Genomic DNA, 20,436 nt, shown 5'->3' on the forward strand with positions numbered 1-20,436 from the left:
TAAACTGAAAAGTAGGAACAAGGTCCTCAAGGCGCTATCCGGCAGCACTTGGGGTGCGGATAAGGAAACCTTGTTGACCTTTTATAAAGCGATAGGTCTCTCCAGTGTGGTCTGCGCATACAAGTGAATCGCAGTGGAAAAGTATTCAGACCTGCCAGAATGCCGCCCTGAGAACGAAGCCAACCTTACAACACGAATAGATCTGATCACTAAATAAATTTTCTTGATAAAAGTTCATGTGTTTCATTCAATCGACCTTGTGTTGCTGTCATCTGTTTTGTCACTACGGTATTCTCTTCTTATTGCATTTTATTGATTTTTTTAATAAGATGACTGTAACTGTGTGCTAGATTCGTACTTTACTTTATTCGTTGTGATGTTGGATTATTCATTATGTGTAGAGTTTTCAACATAAGTCGCTTATGGTAGTTGTTCTCGCACTGTAGTACTCTCACTCTCTCTAATACTGGATGTTGTTGTAGCAGTAGTACATGTATGTGTTTGAGTTCTGCTAATCTGGTTCCAGCTCCAGGTTTAGAAATTCGGCTACTTTAACGGGCTGTAGCCAGAGATCTTCTGGAGTGAGTTGGGAGGGTTTGGCTGAGCAATTAAAAAGGTGTAGCGTATTGTGCGGGCTTGTATCGCACGCCGGGCAGGCATCACGCACATCTTCATCTATTCGTGCCCAATACGAATTGAGACGACTACACCATCCTGAACGTAATTGCGCCAAAACCACGATGGTTTATCTTCAGCTGCAATGGATGGGGTGGACTCCGAGGACGGCATTCACTTTATAACTGCTAATAGCATCCGCGACTGCATCGCTGTGAATGCCACTCAGACCTGCCTGATAGGCTTCTTGATCTAGAGGTTCTCTCTTGTAGCGCTGGACCTCCCTCTCTAGATCATGTATGTCCTTCCTGACACGCCTGGGTGGGGGAGACTTATCCACCATATGATGGTTTGGATGACTCTCACGGTAACACCCAAGCAGGTACTGCAACGAAAGCATATGATTATGCTGACGTAAGGGAAGGACTTTCGCCTCCTCATGTATATGGTCCACTGGTGTCATGAGGAGGCACCCTGTCGCAGTTCTCAGGGCAGCGTTCTGGCAGGTTCTAATAGTGGATGATGTCGTTCGGTGGCACAGTGTATAGAGGGTGATGTTTTCTTTGTTTAAATAAATTAAAATAAAGGCCTAATAAAATAACTAAAAATCGAAGTATTACAATTTTTAGAAAAACTATGGATCGCGTAGCCGGTGTTGGACATAACCTAGAGGTGAAAATCTCAAGCTCCGGCGAATGCCAGCTACTTACAAAAATTATAATGTTTAGAAAAATTATAAATCGCGTAGCCGGCGTTAGACACACTCCAGATGAGAAAATCATATCAATCAAATCAAATATCAGCACATATACCATTTTGGAAAGGCTAGAATATAGGCTATAATGTAGCATATAGATTTTCGAGTTTTTAGGTGTTTTTCAAAAAGTACTGGTATAAAAATACCAATTTTCTTGCATTACACCGGAACCGGTTCCAATAACCCTTTCACTTTACAACCGGGTAACCGCGTTCAAGTTTAAAATACCCGCCTGCGGTAAACATTTCAAAATTATCCGAGCATAGCCCCCAAACTCAACTTGCTCCATGAAAATTTTCATATCCAAATCGGTTTTAAACCACGCTGTGATATTGGCGTGGACCTTATATTTAACCTTGCCACAAAGAATAAGTTGCAATTTGTTAAATTAAAACTACGCGATAGTCATTTTTGGCCATCTCCTCGAGATATAACACAGACCCGTAAAAGAGTAATAGTTTGGTAGCAGGTGTGACAGGTAGAGCCGTATTGTGGAAAGTAAATCTTCCAGAAAAATAACATACTGCTACGACCACAGAAAATCATTTATCGCTCCATTCAACTGAACTGTTAATCCAAATTCATTTTCGAAAAAGCAATGCCCAAAGACCCCGCCGAACCGACTAGTCACTCGTTAAGAATGCAAAGTCTCAACCACAATTTTATTGATGACGTATATAGAATGCCAAATTCCAATTAGGGCATAAAAACAGCACCTATTTGTGTACCACTCTAGCATTTTTATACCCTCCACCTTGAAAAGGAGGGTATATTAACTTTGTCATTCCGTTGTAACATTCCTAAATATTCGTCATTGGCCCCATAAAATAAATTTATTCATAATCAGCATAAAATTCTAAGTCGATTTAACGACATTATTCACCGGAATTGTTTTAAATTTGCTTTTTGAAGTTCGTAATAGGTACTACAGCCTATGACAAAAAATTTCGTAAGCAGGTCCACGCTTTCGTAGAGTCTCCATATAACAGTTTTCATTTAAATTTTAGCTGCTTTTTTACCTGTTATTTATTTATTATTATTAATTATACCCTACACCTTGGAAAGGATATACCTGTGGTACAATGAATACAAGGTAGGCTAACTTTGAAAAAATTGCAAGTATAGAGGTCTACCTGTTTGGCTTGTAATGTCAGAATCACTATCAAAACAATAAAAAAGCAAAACACTTGTTGCATTGGTTTTGAATTAATAATTTAAAACCGCGAAAACTGAATGAAAGGTCAAAATTTCTTTTCAAAATCATGTTCTATATATCTCTTATAGTTTATTTCGCGACAAAAACTGTAGACTTTGTCGATGCATACGTTGCAATAAGCATTTTAAAAACACCCGAATTTGAATATTTTTTGAACAATTTTTTATTATTGAAAAGAATACGCACACATAAACAAATGAAGTTGACACATTAAGCCAGAAAAATAAAAAAATTGAAATCATATGGTAGTTATGTCCTACCTTGAATTCATTGTACCTTGGATATACTAACTTTGTCATTCCCTTTATAACATCCCTAAATATTCGTCGTAGACCCCATAAAGTATATATATTCATAATCAGCATAAAATTCTAAGTCGATTTTACGATGCCCGTCTGTCTGTCTGTTTGAATTACGATACAGCCCACTATATTTGACGTAGAACGTCAAAATTTAGCAGAACAGTTTGTATTGTGTCTAAGATGGTTGGTATTGAAGATGAGATATATCGGTCCACGTTTTTGGATAGCCCCCATGTAACGGTACCTCCCGATATTTCGTATTTTTATGATTTTTGCAAAAATTTTCGTTTTTCCACGGAATTGTCTAAAAAATGGTATTTGTAGTTCACACTGGTTTCTAGCTCGTGTGACGAAACATTGTATGTATAGGTCAACGTTTTGGTATAGCAACCATATAACAGCGGGTTCTACGACACCGGATTGACCCGAAACAACAACACTCCAGTTTCGGCCAGCGGCTGCCAACCCAGTGTATACATGTTCGTGTTTGTTTATTTTTCTGTTTTGGGAGCAGCACATCCCGGAATGCTTGCTCCGGATTCTTTTGGTCCGTGCCGGGCTTGAGGAAAACCCCGGACCATGGTTCTGTACGGTTTGCCAGAACACCATCCACCATAGATCAGTCTCGGTGCGATGTAATGGATGCAGAGGATGGGTGCATTTTAGAAATTGTTCCGGTTTAACCCGGTTGCGAGACTATAGCGATAGGGACTATGTTGCTTCGTGCTGCACCAACGTAGTCCCCAGTGAGTCCACGACCTCGTCGTCAACTTCCGAGTCGTCGTCGGAGTATGGAACTCCCCCGCAGTCTCCAGAACAGCAACCTTTACCGCAGCACTTAACGACACATGTTGCTGTTCCAATTCCGGACAATGCATCGTTCTTGCAGTTCAATTGCAACGGACTCCGAGGTAAAATTGATGAGATAGTGGATTTTATGAATCGGAGGAATGTCAAGATCGCAGCGGTGCAGGAAACCAAGCTCAATGAAAATTGTAGCTTACAACGTTGCAATGGTTACAACGTATTGAGGAAAGATCGCACCAGAAGTGGAGGTGGGGGATTAGCGTTCCTGATACACCATTCTGTTCAATACAGACCTATCTCGCCTGAGCTAGTCTCTAGTGACCCGTACATGGAGTGTATGGGGGTAGCAGTCAAGTGTGATACTGCCGAGGTAGAGGTGCTTAATGTGTATATCCCGCCGGTTTATAGCTGTGAACCGCGTTACTTGCCTAATATAAGCCCACTTTTGGAAGGCAATAACCGCCTGGTACTAGGGGACTTCAATGCCCACCATGAGTTGTGGCATTCCGTCCTAGGTAATGACCAGAGGGGATCAGCGTTGGCAGAGCAGATTGACTGCTCCACATTTTGCACGGTAAACGAGGATGCCCCCACCCGAATAAGAGGAGAGTGTCACAGTTCGCCAGACTTAACCATCATGTCACCCGGTCTGATAAATGACGTGACTTGGCAACCCGTCATTTCTCTTGGCTCAGACCATCTCCCGATAATCGTCTCCATCAACAGATCGCCCGATTTCATAACCTCTGAACGCCGCACTTTCCTTAACCATGGGAAAGCCCACTGGCCCGAGTTCAGAGAGTTCACCAACCTTCGCTTCAGAGAACTGCCCAATCCTTCTGATGTTCGGGTAGCTGAAAGGATTTTCCGGGACATCATCAAAGCTGCAGCCGCTCGCTATATACCTGCTGGTCGAATACCCGAAGTAAGACCAAATTTCCCAGCAAAGGCAGCGGGATTAGCGAATGAGCGTGATGAGCTCCGACGTACCAACCCTACTGATCCCAGAGTCAGTGAACTGACAGTGGAAGTCAACCGGTTGGTACAGGAGCATAAGCGGAAAAAGTGGCTAGACCATCTGAAGTGTTGCAACATCGGAACCGATTTGAGTAAACTGTGGGTAACGGTAAAGTCACTCTCGAACCCTGGGAAAAAGGATGATAGGACAGCAGTCACATTTAACGACGTAACTGTGACTGATCCGAAGAGGTGCGCTGACTGTTTTAACCGCCAATTTGTCGAGCACCCCGAGAGTGATAGGGCGAGGCGAAGAGTACTACGTCGTATAAGAGCTCTTCCCGCCGAGGATGTACCTCCACAGTTTACGATGGGTGATGTTGCGAATGTCATCCGAAACGCTAAGTCATCTAAAGCGTTGGGCCCGGACGGAATATCAATGGTAATGTTGAAGCAACTGGATACGCCGGGAGTTGAGTATTTAACCAAAGTCCTTAACTTGTCGTTAGCCACCCACATAGTTCCCGAAGCCTGGAAAATGGGCAGGGTGGTCCCGCTACTGAAGCCTGGCAAGGATGCCAGCAAAGGCTAATCATACAGGCCAATTTCGCTTTTGTCCCCAGTAGCAAAGACTCTCGAGGCCTTACTCCTCCCCAGTATCAGAGGAAGCTATTCAGTTGCTAACCATCAACACGGTTTCCGTCCACTACATAGCACTACAACAGCATTGCACGCCATATCCACACATATCAGTCGAGGACTCAACCAGAATAGGCCGTGCCACAGAACAGTAGTGGTGGCTCTCGATCTATCAAAGGCCTTTGATACGGTCAACCATGCCACGCTGTTCGAGGACGTTGAGAACACTACCCTCCGGCCAAGTTTGAAACGTTGGATAGTCAACTATATGTGTGGACGCCAGTCGTACGTGGAATTCCGGAATAAGAAGTCCAAGCCTCGTAGAGTGAAACAGGGAGTTCCCCAAGGTGGGGTGATATCTCCGGAACTGTTTAACCTCTACCTTTCCGGAATTCCGCGCCCTCCAGACGGCATCGAGATCGTAACTTATGCGGATGATTGTACGATCATGGCGTCGGGTCCTGTAGTTGATGACATATGTGTCAGGGTGAATAATTATCTCGCGGAGCTTGCCGCCTTCTTCCACGCGAGGAATATGAAAATATCCGCCACTAAATCGACGGCCACACTATTTACCACATGGACTGCGGAGATGAGAACACAGCTGAATGTGCAGGTCGAGGGGCATATAATTCCGACCACCAACTACCCCAAAATTCTTGGGGTCACATTCGATAGCATGTTCAAGTCTTCCGCGCAAGCCACAGCTATTTGCGATAAAATGAAAAGTAGGAACAAGTAGGAACAAAATCATGTTCTATATATCTCTTATAGTTTATTTCGCGACAAAAACTGTAGACTTTGTCGATGCATACGTTGCAATAAGCATTTTAAAAACACCCGAATTTGAATATTTTTGAACAATTTTTTTATTATTGAAAAGAATACGCACACATAAACAAATGAAGTTGACACATTAAGCCAGAAAAATAAAAAAATTGAAATCATATGGTAGTTATGTCCTACCTTGAATTCATTGTACCTTGGATATACTAACTTTGTCATTCCCTTTATAACATCCCTAAATATTCGTCGTAGACCCCATAAAGTATATATATTCATAATCAGCATAAAATTCTAAGTCGATTTTACGATGCCCGTCTGTCTGTTTGAATTACGATACAGCCCACTATATTTGACGTAGAACGTCAAAATTTAGCAGAACAGTTTGTATTGTGTCTAAGATGGTTGGTATTGAAGATGAGATATATCGGTCCACGTTTTTGGATAGCCCCCATGTAACGGTACCTCCCGATATTTCGTATTTTTATGATTTTTGCAAAAATTTTCGTTTTTCCACGGAATTGTCTAAAAAATGGTATTTGTAGTTCACACTGGTTTCTAGCTCGTGTGACGAAACATTGTATGTATAGGTCAACGTTTTGGTATAGCAACCATATAACAGCGGGTTCTACGACACCGGATTGACCCGAAACAACAACACTCCAGTTTCGGCCAGCGGCTGCCAACCCAGTGTATACATGTTCGTGTTTGTTTATTTTTCTGTTTTGGGAGCAGCACATCCCGGAATGCTTGCTCCGGATTCTTTTGGTCCGTGCCGGGCTTGAGGAAAACCCCGGACCATGGTTCTGTACGGTTTGCCAAAACACCATCCACCATAGATCAGTCTCGGTGCGATGTAATGGATGCAGAGGATGGGTGCATTTTAGAAATTGTTCCGGTTTAACCCGGTTGCGAGACTATAGCGATAGGGACTATGTTGCTTCGTGCTGCACCAACGTAGTCCCCAGTGAGTCCACAACCTCGTCGTCAACTTCCGAGTCGTCGTCGGAGTATGGAACTCCCCCGCAGTCTCCAGAACAGCAACCTTTACCGCAGCACTTAACGACACATGTTGCTGTTCCAATTCCGGACAATGCATCGTTCTTGCAGTTCAATTGCAACGGACTCCGAGGTAAAATTGATGAGATAGTGGATTTTATGAATCGGAGGAATATCAAGATCGCAGCGGTGCAGGAAACCAAGCTCAATGAAAATTGTAGCTTACAACGTTGCAATGGTTACAACGTATTGAGGAAAGATCGCACCAGAAGTGGAGGTGGGGGATTAGCGTTCCTGATACACCATTCTGTTCAATACAGACCTATCTCGCTTGAGCTAGTCTCTAGTGACCCGTACATGGAGTGTATGGGGGTAGCAGTCAAGTGTGGTACTGCCGAGGTAGAGGTGCTTAATGTGTATATCCCGCCGGTTAATAGCTGTGAACCGCCTTACTTGCCTAATATAAGCCCACTTTTGGAAGGCAATAACCGCATGGTACTAGGGGACTTCAATGCCCACCATGAGTTGTGGCATTCCGTCCTAGGTAATGACCAGAGGGGATCAGCGTTGGCAGAGCAGATTGACTGCTCCACACTTTGCACGGTAAACGAGGATGCCCCCACCCGAATAAGAGGAGAGTGTCACAGTTCGCCAGACTTAACCATCGTGTCACCCGGTCTGATAAATGACGTGACTTGGCAACCCGTCATTTCTCTTGGCTCAGACCATCTCCCGATAATCGTCTCCATCAGCAGATCGCCCGATTTCATAACCTCTGAACGCCGCACTTTCCTTAACCATGGGAGAGCCCACTGGCCCGAGTTCAGAGAGTTCACCAACCTTCGCTTGAGAGAACTGCCCAATCCTTCTGATGTTCGGGTAGCTGAAAGGATTTTCCGGGACATCATCAAAGCTGCAGCCGCTTGCTATATACCTGCTGGTCGAATACCCGAAGTAAGACCAAATTTCCCAGCAAAGGCAGCGGGATTAGCGAATGAGCGTGATGAGCTCCGACGTACCAACCCTACTGATCCCAGAGTCAGTGAACTGACAGTGGAAGTCAACCGGTTGGTACAGGAGCATAAGCGGAAAAAGTGGCTAGACCATCTGAAGTGTTGCAACATCGGAACCGATTTGAGTAAACTGTGGGTAACGGTAAAGTCACTCTCGAACCCTGGGAAAAAGGATGATAGGACAGCAGTCACATTTAACGACGTAACTGTGACTGATCCGAAGAGGTGCGCTGGCTGTTTTAACCGCCAATTTGTCGAGCACCCCGAGAGTGATAGGGCGAGGCGAAGAGTACTACGTCGTATAAGAGGTGGGGTGATATCTCCGGAACTGTTTAACCTCTACCTTTCCGGAATTCCGCGCCCTCCAGACGGCATCGAGATCGTAACTTATGCGGATGATTGTACGATCATGGCGTCGGGTCCTGTAGTTGATGACATATGTGTCAGGGTGAATAATTATCTCGCGGAGCTTGACGCCTTCTTCCACGCGAGAAATATGAAAATATCCGCCACTAAATCGACGGCCACACTATTTACCACATGGACTGCGGAGATGAGAACACAGCTGAATGTGCAGGTCGAGGGGCATATAATTCCGACCACCAACTACCCCAAAATTCTTGGGGTCACATTCGATAGCATGTTCAAGTCTTCCGCGCAAGCCACAGCTATTTGCGATAAAATGAAAAGTAGGAACAAGGTCCTCAAGGCGCTAGCCGGCAGCACTTGGGGTGCGGATAAGGAAACCTTGTTGACCTCTTATAAAGCGATAGGTCGGTCTGTGGTCAACTATGCGGCTCCAGTGTGGTCGGCGAATACAAGTGCAACGCAGTGGAAATGTATTCAGACCTGCCAGAATGCCGCCCTGAGAACTGCAACAGGATGCCTCCTCATGACGCCTGTGGACCACTTACATGAGGAGACGAAGGTTCTTCCCTTACGTCAGCATAATCATATGCTTTCGTTGCAGTACCTGCTTGGGTGTTATCGCTGGAGTCACCCTAACCACCATATGGTGGATAGAACTCCCCCACCCAGGCGTGTCAGGAAGGACCTGCACGATCTAGAGAGAGAGGTCCAGCGATATAAGAGAGAGCCTCTAGATCATGAAGCCTATCAAGCAGGTCTGAATAGCATTCATACTGATGCAGTCGCAGAGGTAGTCAATAATTACAGTATGAATGCCATACTCGGAGTCCACCCCCCATCCATTGCAGCTGAAGAACGTCGGCTGCCTAGGCAAACCAGGGTAGTTTTGGCCCAACTACGTTCAGGATGGTGCAGCCGTCTCAATTCGTATTGGCACGAATTGATGAGGATGTGCGGAACGCCTGCCCAGCGTGCGATACAGGCCCGCACAACACGCTGCATTTGTTTAATTGTCCTGCCAAGCCTACTCAACTCCGTCCAGAGGATCTATGGCTACAGCCCATAAAGGTAGCAGAATTCCTAAACCTGGACATTGAGGAAGAACCGGATTAGTCGAAAAAAAAAAACAACAGAGCGTGTAAAACTGCTACAACAACAACAACAACAATCCCACGGCAGCGGGTTCTACGATACCGGATTGACCCGAAACAACAAAATTCCAGTTTCGGCCAGCGGCTGCCAACCCAGTATGTACATGTTTGTGTTTGTTTATTTTTCTGCATTGGGAGCAGCATATCCCGGAATGCTTGCTCCGGATTTTATTGGTCCGTGCCGGGATTGAGGAAAACCCCGGACCTTGGTTCTGCTCGGTTTGTCAAAACGTCATCCACCACAGATCTGTCTCGGTGCGATGTAATGGATGCAGAGAGTGGGTGCACTTCAAGAACTGTTCCGGATTAAGGCGTTTGTGAGACTACAGCGAAAGAGATTATGTTGCGACTTGCTGCAGTAACGTAGTCCCCAGCGAGTCCTCTTCTTCGTCGTCCTCGTCAGAGACGTCGTCGGAGTATGGCACTCCACCGCAGTCTCCAGAACAGCAACCAACACCGCAGCACCTAACGCCACATGTTGCTGTTCCAACTCCGGATTGTGCATCATTCTTGCAATTCAATTGCAACGGACTTCGAGGCAAAATAGATGAGATAGTGGAATTTATGAGTCGGAGGAATATTAAGATCGCAGCGGTGCAGGAAACCAAGCTGAATGAAAATTGCAGCCTACAACGTTGTTATGGTTACAACGTACTAAGGAAGGATCGCACCAGAAGTGGAGGTGGGGGATTAGCGTTCCTGTTACACCATTCTGTTCAGTACAGACCTATCTCGCTTGAGCTAGTCTCTAGTGACCCATACATGGAATGTATGGGGGTAGCAGTCAAGTGTGGAACTGCCGGGGTAGAGGTGCTTAATGTGTATATCCCGCCGATTAATAGCTGTGAACCGCGTTATTTGCCTGATATTAGCCCATTATTGGTAGGCAATAACCGCCTGGTACTAGGGGATTTTAATGCCCACCATGAGTTGTGGCATTCCGTCCTAGGTAATGACCAGAGGGGATCAGCGCTGGCAGAGCAGATTGACTGCTCCACATTTTGCACGGTTAACGAGGATGCCCCCACCCGAATAAGAGGAGAGTGTCACAGTTCGCCAGACTTAACCATCGTGTCACCCGGTCTGATAAATGACGTGACTTGGCAACCCGTCATTTCTCTTGGCTCAGACCATCTCCCGATAATCGTCTCCATAAGCAGGTCGCCCGATTTTATAACCTCTGAACGCCGCACTTTCCTTAACCATGGGAAAGCTCACTGGCCAGAGTTCAGAGAATTCACCAACCGCCACTTCAGAGAACTGCCCAACCCTTCTGATGTTCGGGTAGCAGAAAGGATTTTCCGAAACATCATCAGAGCTGCAGCCGCTCGCTATATACCTGCTGGTCGAATACCCGAGATAAGACCAAACTTCCCAGCAGAGGCAGCGGGATTAGCAAACGAGCGTGATGATCTCCGTCGTACCAACCCTACTGATCCTAGAATCAGTGATTTGACAGTGGAAGTCAACCGGTTGGTACAGGAGCATAAGAGGAAAAAGTGGCTAGACCATCTGAAGTGCTGCAACATTGGAACCGATATGAGTAAGCTGTGGGTAACGGTTAAGTCGCTCTCGAACCCTGGAAAAAAGGATGATAGGACCTCAGTCACTTTTAACGACGTAACGGTGACTGATCCGAAGAGGTGCGCGGAATATTTTAACCGACAATTTGTCGAGCACCCCGAGAGTGATAGGGCGAAGCGAAGAGTACTACGTCGTATCAGATCTCTTCCCGCCGAGGAGGAACCACCACAGTTTACGATGGGTGATGTTGCAAATGTCATCCGTAACGCTAAGTCATCCAAAGCGTTGGGCCCGGACGGGAGTCGAGTACTTAACGAAAGTTCTCAATTTGTCGCTAGCCACCCACATAGTGCCCGAAACCTGGAAAATGGGCCGGGTGGTCCCGCTACTGAAGCCAGGCAAGGATGCCAGTAAAGGCGAATCGTACAGGCCGATTTCGCTTTTGTCGCCAGTAGCAAAGACTCTTGAGGCTTTACTCCTCCCCAGCATTAGAGGAAGCTATACAGTTGCCAACCACCAGCATAGATTCCGTCCACAACATAGTACCACAACAGCATTACACGCCATTTCCACACATATTAGTAGAGGACTGAACCAGAACAAGCCGTGTGACAGAACAGTGTTGGTAGCCCTTGACCTATCAAAGGCATTTGATACGGTCAATCATGCCACACTGTTTGAGGATGTACAGAGAACTACCCTCCGGCCAAGTTTGAAACGTTGGATAATCAACTATATGTGTGGACGCCAGTCGTACGTGGAATTCCGGAACAAGAAGTCCAAAGCCCGTAGAGTGAAACAGGGAGTTCCCCAAGGCGGGGTGATATCTCCGGAACTGTTTAACCTCTACCTTTCCGGAATTCCTAGCCCTCCAGACGGCATTGAGATCGTAACGTATGCGGATGATTGTACGATCATGGCGTCGGGTCCAGTGGTCGATGACATATGCGAAAGGTTGAACCCCTATCTCGCGGAGCTTGCCGCATACTTCCACGCGAGGAATATGAAAATATCCGCCACGAAATCAACGGCCACACTCTTTACCACATGGTCTGCGGAGATGAGAACACAGCTGAATGTTCAGGTCGAGGGGAATTTAATACCGACCACGAACTACCCCAAGATTCTTGGGGTAACGTTCGACAGCATGTTCAAGTCGTCCGCGCAAGCCACAGCTATCTGCGACAAGATGAAAAGTAGGAACAAGGTCCTCAAGGCGCTAGCCGGCAGCTCTTGGGGTGCGGACAAAGAAACCTTGTTGACCTCTTATAACGCGATAGGTCGGTCTGTGGTCAACTATGCGGCTCCAGTGTGGTCTGCGAATACTAGTGCTACGCAGTGGAAGAATATCCAGACCTGCCAGAACGCTGCCCTGAGAACTGCGACAGGGTGCCTCCTCATGACACCAGTGGACCATCTACATGAGGAGGCGAAAGTCCTTCCCTTACGTCAGCACAATCATATGCTTTCGTTGCATTACCTGCTTGGGTGTTACCGTGAGAGCCATCCCAACCATCATATGGTGGATAACTCTCCCCCACCCAGGCGTGTCAGGAAGGACATACATGATCTAGAGAGGGAGGTCCAGCGCTACAAGAGAGAGCCTCTAGATCAAGAAGCCTATCAGGCAGGTCTGAGTGGCATTCACACCGATGCAGTCGCGGATGCTATTAGCAGTTATAAAGTGAATGCCGTCCTCGGAGTCCACCCCCCATCCATTGCAGCCGAAGAACGTCAGCTGCCTAGACAAACCAGGGTAGTTTTGGCGCAATTACGTTCAGGATGGTGTAGTCGCCTCAATTCGTATTGGGCACGAATTGATGAAGATGTGCGTGACGCCTGCCCGGCGTGCGATACAGGCCCGCACAATACGCTACACCTTTTTAATTGCTCAGCCAAACCTACCCAACTCACTTCAGAGGATCTCTGGCTACAGCCCGTTAAAGTAGCCGAATTTCTAAACCTGGAGCTGGAACCAGATTAGCAGAACACAAACACACACATGTACTACTGCTACATCAACAACAACAACAACAACCGATATTCGGTATTTTTATTATTTTTGCAAAAATTTTCACGGATTTGTTTGAAAAATGGTATTTATTAGTTATAATGCGTTCTAGCTCCGGTGGCGAAAAATTGAATGTTAAGTCCAAGTTTTGGTATAGCCCTCATATAACGGTACCTGCCGATATTCGATATGTTGATGATTTTTGCAACACTTTTCCGCTGATTTGTCTAAAAATTGGTATTTGTAGTTCATAATGGGTTCTAGCCTGGTGGCAGAAAATTGAATATTTAGTTCCACGTTTTCCCATAGCGCACATATTACGATACCAACCGATATTCGGTATTTTAATAATCCTAGTCACTTTTACGCACATAAAAATTTGTCCATAGAGGTTCCCGTTTTGGTATGGCCACATAAACAGCCTCATTCCCTTTTTGGTTTATAGATAAGTTTACCTAAGGTGGTGGGTATTAAAAGTTCGGCCGGGCCGAATTTAATGTTTTTTTTCTTGTTATATTTATAGCTTATAAGAGTTTTGCTAAATTTTTCTTCGAGAACGAATATAAAGCATTTTTCGGGAACTACGTCAGTGCACAATAATTATCTGTCCTAAGTCGAAAAAATTACTTACATATAGTACTATGCAGCACTGTATAAAATCATCAAAATATATTTATCCCCTTCCAAAGCGATCAAATTTCCGTATTAGCATATCTATAATATTATCAGATAGGCGATATCCAAAGGATGTTAAAGCTGTTTTAAGTTCTGTTTTGTCTATGTTGCCGGAATTGTCACGATCAAACGAACGAAAACAATTTTGCCAATCTGTCACATATTTCCAAAGAGATCCAAAATCTTGGAATGATACTGTTCCTCTGTTCTCACGATCAAACATTCCAATCATTAAACGGACTGTTTCTGGATTAAATGGACTCCAAGTTCCATTAGACAGTGCTAGTTGCAGCTCATCCGCAGATATATACCCACTACGATCCTTATCAACACTAAAACAATAATTTTTTAAAATTATTATTGATTATGAATAATAAACAATCCTTTTTACCGTGAAAACACATCCCATAAGAATTGTTGGTCGGGCATTTGCGAATGATTCATAAACGACATCTTATTGTCAATGATTTCTCTAAATAAGCAATTAGTGCTGACATATAGATCTTAATACCCCATAAAGGGTCGATTTTCGAGTTTTTAGGTGTTTTTCAAAAAGTACTGGTATAAAAATACCAAAAAAATACCAATATAACACAGACCCGTAAAAGAGTAATAGTTTAATAGCAGGTGTGACAGGTAGAGCCGTATTGTGGAAAGTAAATCTTCCAGAAAAACAACATACTGCTACGACCACAGAAAATCATTTATCGCTCCATTCAACTGAACTGTGAATCCAAATTCATTTTCGAAAAAGCAATGCCTTTGTCATTCCGTTGTAACATCCCTAAATATTCGTCATTGGCCCCATAAAATATATATATTCATAATCAGCATAAAATTCTAAGTCGATTTAACGATGTCCGTCTGTCTGTCTGTTTGAATTACGATACAGCCCACCATATTTAACGTAGAGCGTCAAAATTTAGCAGAACAGTTTGTATTGTGTCTAAGATGGTTGGTATTGAAGATGAGATATATCAGTCCACGTTTTAGGATAGCCCCCATGTAACGGTACATCCCGATATTCGGTATTTTTATGATTTTTGCAAAATTTTTCACGGATTTGTTTATTAATTGGTATTTGTTAGTTGGGTTCTACCTCCGGTGGAGAAAAATTGTATGTATAGGTCCACGTTTTGGTATAGACCCCATGTAACGGTACCTCCCGATATTCTGCATTTTGATGATTTTTGCCAAATTTTTTCACGGATTTGTCTAAAAATTGGTATTTGCGGGTCATAATGGTTTCTAGCTCGTGTGACGAAACATTGTATGTATAGGTCAACGTTTTGGTATAGCCACCATATAACGGTACCTCCCGATATTCGGTATTTTTATTATTTTTGCAAAAAATTTTCACGGATTTGTTTGAAAAATGGTATTCGTTGGTCATAATGGGTTCTAGCTCCGGTGGCGAAAAATTGTATGTATAGGTCCAAGTTTGGTATAGCCCTCATATAACGGTACCTGCCGATATTCGATATGTTGATGATTTTTGCAACATTTTTCCACTGATTTGTCTTAAAATTGGTATTTGTAGTTCATAATGGGTTCTGGCCCGGTGGCAGAAAATTGAATATTTAGTTCCACGTTTTCCCATAGCGCACATATTACGATACCAAACGATAATCGGTATTTTAATAATCCTAGTCACTTTTACGCTCATAAAAAATTGTCCATAGAGGTTCCCGTTTTGGTATGGCCCCATAAACAGCCTCATTCACTTTATTGTTTATCGAATAAAAATGTTGGCTTAACTCTAGTTTAGTAAAAACTCTTCAATTTTTTCGAAATTTTTTCCAGTGGTAGGTATTTTTACCCTGATCCCGGGAAACAATTTTTTTCTTACGGGACGGACCTGGGACCCCAGATTTTTGACCCGAAAGTCCGGGTTCAAGACCCCGACTAGGCCCGGATCCAATTACCTGATATAGGCAATATGGATATCGTTGGAAAGCTTATGAAAATACCTATCCAACACATGATGGGGTAAGATATTACGGTTCGGAAGTTATAGTCAAATTATCGATTTTTTGGACCCATATTTTTTATAAAACCCCCAAAAAGTCAAAAAAGGGTCCATTATGGGGGACAACAAAATTGATGCCAAATTATAGCTGACACTCTTACCTTTCCAAAATGCTACAACTTGTGCTAATACCTTTTCTGAGTCCAGAGATATGGGTCTTTCCGGCTTAAGTTGAGTTTAGGGGCTATGCTTGGATTGACCTGAAATTTTTACCGCAGGTAGGTATTTGTAACCTGATTACGGCAATATAATTTTTTTGTGGGGGAAATACCCGGTTACCCGGTTATTCGACCCAAAAGTTCGGATACAACAGCCGGTTTATATCCGGTTCTACGTATCCGATATCAATAAAATGGGTGAAAGCTTATGAAAATACCTATCCAACAAGTGGTCATATGATATGGGGTTACTGGAACCGGTTTCGGAGAAATTTAGGAAAATTTGCATTTTTGTATGATTACTTTTTGAAAAACCCATAAAAACTTGAAAATGGACCCATTATAGGGTCTTAAAATCTATACACTATATTATAGCTAACACTATTGCCTTTCCAATGTGTTGATATCTTTTGTAGTTCCGAAGATATTGACTTTTAAAGTCGTTACTTATGAAAGCAGTTTGAGTGAAGCCAAGTTTTGTGTCGGGTTTAACGTTCTTGTTAATATGCTTTGTTTTTAATTGGGTGTTGTTAGAATATTATGGATCGCGTAGCCGGTGTTGGACATACCCCAGAGGAGAAAATCTTAAGCCCCGGCCGAAGGCCGGCTACTTACAAAAATTACAATTTTTAGAAAAACTATGGATCGCGTAGCCGGTGTTGGACATACCCCAGAGGAGAAAATCTTAAGCCCCGGCCGAAGGCCGGCTCCTTACAAAAATTACAATTTGTAGAAAAACTATGGATCGCGTAGCCGGTGTTGAACATACCCCAGAGGAGAAAATTTTAAGCCCCAGCCGAAGGCCGGCTACTTACGAAAACTACAATTTTTAGAAAACTATTGATCGCGTAGCCGGTGTTGGACATACCCCAGAGGAGAAAATGTTAAGACCCAGCCGAAGGCCGGCTACTTACAAAAATTACAATTTTTAGGAAAACTATGGATCGCGTAGCCGGTGTTGGACATACCCCAGAGGAGAAAATCTTAAGCCCCGGCCGAAGGCCGGCTACTTACGAAAACTACAATTTTTAGAAAACTATTGATCGCGTAGCCGGTGTTGGACATACCCCAGAGGAGAAAATCTTAAGCCCCGGCCGAAGGCCGGCTACTTACAAAAATTACAATTTTTAGAAAAACTATGGATCGCGTAGCCGGTGTTGGACATACCCCAGAGGAGAAAATCTTAAGCCCCGGCCGAAGGCCTGTTGCTTAAAAAAGCTAAAAAGGTCAAAGTCAAATGCATCTAGACTGGAGAAAAATATAATTTAATGAATTCTGTCTAGTGTATAGATTTTAAGACCCTATAATGGGTCCATTTTCGAGTTTTCAAAAAGTAATCATACAAAAATGCAAATTTTCCTAAATTTCTCCGAAACCGGTTCCAGTAACCGTTTTTATTTTTATTGATATCGGTTACGTAGAACCGGACATAAACCGGATGTTGTATCCGAACTTTTGGGTCGAATAACCGGGTAACCGGGTATTTCCCCCACAAAAAAATTATATTGCCGTAATCAGGTTACAAATACCTACCTGCGGTAAAAATTTCAAAATGATCCGAGCATAGCCCCTAAACTCAACTTGCTCCCGCGTAAGCATCAAATTCAGAAATCTTTGGTTTGCGTTAGCCGGTGTTGGACATACCCAAAGGAAAAAATCTCAAGCCCCGGTCGAAGGCCGGCTATTTACAAAAAGTGCCAAATTTAGAAAACGTTTGTTATTCCGACGACTGCTACGCGAAATAAACCCTTTTTTATTGAAAACATCATTTTAATGAACTGGTTAGAATCGGGTTATGCAGATGGAAAGACCCATATCTCTGGACCCGAAAAAGGTATTAGCACAAATTGTAGCATTTTGGAAAGGTAAGAGTGTCAGCTATAATTTGGAAACAATTTTGTTGACCTCCATAATGGGCCCTTTTTTGACTTTTTGGGGGTTTCATAAAAAATCCGGGTCCAAAAAATCGATATTTTGACTATAACCTCCGAACCATGACAATAACCTCCGAACCATAGGTATTTCCATAAGCTTTCAATCGATACCCATATTGTCTATATCGGGTAAGTGGATCCGGGTCCAGGCGGGGTCTTGATCCCGGATTTTCGGGTCAAAAATCTGGGGTCCCGGGTCCGTCCCCCAAGAAAAAAATAGTTTCCCGGGATTATGGTAAAAATACCTACCTCTGGAAAAAATTTCGAAAAAATCGAAGAGTTTTTACTAAACTAGAGTTGTTCCTTATATTTATAGCTTATAAGAGTTTTGCTATATTTTTCTTCGAGAAGGAATATAAAGCATTTTTCGGGAACTACGTCAGTGCACAATAATTATCTGTCCTAAGTCGAAAAAATTACTTACATATAGTACTATGCAGCACTGTATAAAATCATCAAAAAGTATTGTTCCCCTTCCAAAGCGATCAAATTTCCGTATTAGCATATCTATAATATTGTCAGATAGGCGATATCCAAAGGATGTTAAAGCTGTTTTAAGTTCTGTTTTGTCTATGTTGCCGGAATTGTCACGATCAAACGAACGAAAACAATTTTGCCAATCTGTCACATATTTCCAAAGAGATCCAAAATCTTGGAATGATACTGTTCCTCTGTTCTCACGATCAAACATTCCAATCATTAAACGGACTGTTTCTGGATTAAATGGACTCCAAGTTCCATTAGACAGTGCTAGTTGCAGCTCATCCGCAGATATATACCCACTACGATCCTTATCAACACTAAAACAATAATTTTTGATATTATTATTGATTATGAATAATAAACAACCCTTTTTACCGTGAAAACACATCCCATAAGAATTGTTGGTCGGGCATTTGCGAATGATTCATAAACGACATCTTATTGTCAATGATTTCTCTAAATAAGCAATTAGTGCTGGCAAACATACGATGGCAATTTCGATAGCATCGATACTCTATTCTTTATAGCATGTTTCCATTGGAAACCGAACAACGTTGTTCGCTCTCAGAATTATAGCATGTTCCCATTGGAAACCGAACAACGTTGTTCGCTCTCAGAATTAGGTACACGAATTAACCCGTTCATACGGCACGATTCGTAATTCATAGTAAAATAATTCCTTTTTTCAAAAATTTTGTTTCTTGATTTTAATGGGAATTTATACTAAAATACATTAAATTCTCACTAATATGAATAAAAGAAATGATTGTTTTTCTCCCAAATATGTATTATATCAATAATTTTATAATTTTCATTCACGTTTTCAACTTTTTGTGTAAATCTTGACATTTTGAACATATTTTTGTGTTTTTCCATTTTTAAATTCTACTGGAGAGACACTTGTCAAACATTTTTTCTGCCAATAGAAACATTTTGAAAATATTGCCTCTTTTGTTTGCAGTTTTCTGTGGAAATTTCATCTCGTGGACCAAATGCGTACTTCGAATGAGAGAGAAAACAAAATTTACTTTCGTTTGAATGTACATACGCCATTCAACATTGTAGTTTTCATACATAATTTTCAGTCTTCCCAAAAATTTTTAAATTTTCATTAAATTTTTCTATTTTTAATTTTAAATGTCATAATTTATTTTTTCGATAAATGCTCTCATTTGTTAGGAATGGGACATATTTTTTCGTTGTTCTGAGAGTGATTTGAATTGAACAACGTACAAATATGAGTGTTCGCTCAGGAAATTTTGTGTGAAGAATTAGGTAGTTTTTTCATAGTTAAGGGTCAAACAACGAATAGAGAGCGAATCAAGTGCAGTGGAAACGCCACATTAGCATATTTCAATTCAAGGTAGATGTAACATGTACTCGCATCGGCGAATTGCTACCACAAAGCAACTTTAATAGGCTTTTGGTCTGTTCCAGAACTGCAAGAATGTAAAATTGTTTACTACGATAACCAATTTTCCCTTTACGAAATCGGAAAATATTGCAAAACTAGTAGATTCTTGCAAGTTCTGGAACAAAGCATTTGTTTCAATTCAAGGTAGATCTAACAGGTAACTGCATCGGCGAATTGCTACAACAAAGCAACTTTTGTGGTCCCCTCAAATGTCAAAATTGGCATCTAAGGCGAAAAACATAGATTCGCCATGACATTTAAAGGTTGCGGCAAATTTGTTTCAACCAATCAGAAACGAGGTGTTTGTTTACATTTTATTTTGTGTGCCTCTCGTCGTAAACGAACGTCGCAATAAAAGTTTTTATTGTTAAACAAATAAGAGTGAAATAAGTATTAATTGTAGTATTGCAATATTTTTTAAACCAAGAAACTTATAATGACTATATTTTACTGGTTTAAACCGAAAATTTTCCGGAACTGCAAATGACAAGAGTCGAATTCTTGCACTACTTCCCGTGATGTGCTTTGGGAATCTTAGATGTTCAGGCTAACTTAATTCTTAAAGCTGCACTCCATTCTAACCTCCTCCCTTCACTTTCT

At 42.7% G+C, this 20,436-nt stretch overlaps 1 protein-coding gene across 2 annotated transcripts in view; it reads right to left on the reverse strand.

Annotated features, from left to right (window-relative positions):
• The window catches only part of LOC131802719 (programmed cell death protein 6), a 157,605-nt gene extending 138,675 nt beyond the window's left edge, over positions 1–18,930 (reverse strand). The window contains exons 1-2 of one of the 2 annotated variants that reach the window (XR_009342349.1): positions 14,210–14,330; positions 13,775–14,150 (exon numbers count right to left, since the gene is read on the reverse strand). Coding sequence is in view for 1 of the 2 variants with exons in the window: in XM_059123139.1 (XP_058979122.1) it covers positions 18,364–18,739; positions 18,798–18,907 (486 nt within the window). In the remaining variant the exon portion in view is untranslated. Of the gene's footprint in view, positions 1–13,774; positions 14,151–14,209; positions 14,331–18,363; positions 18,740–18,797 lie in introns of those variants that run through there. The other variant, XM_059123139.1, reaches the window with a different exon arrangement.
• Between the last annotated feature and the right edge of the window lie 1,506 nt (positions 18,931–20,436).

This window comes from Musca domestica, unplaced genomic scaffold (assembly GCF_030504385.1).
Source record: "Musca domestica strain aabys unplaced genomic scaffold, Musca_domestica.polishedcontigs.V.1.1 230, whole genome shotgun sequence".
Lineage (NCBI taxonomy): Eukaryota > Metazoa > Arthropoda > Insecta > Diptera > Muscidae > Musca > Musca domestica.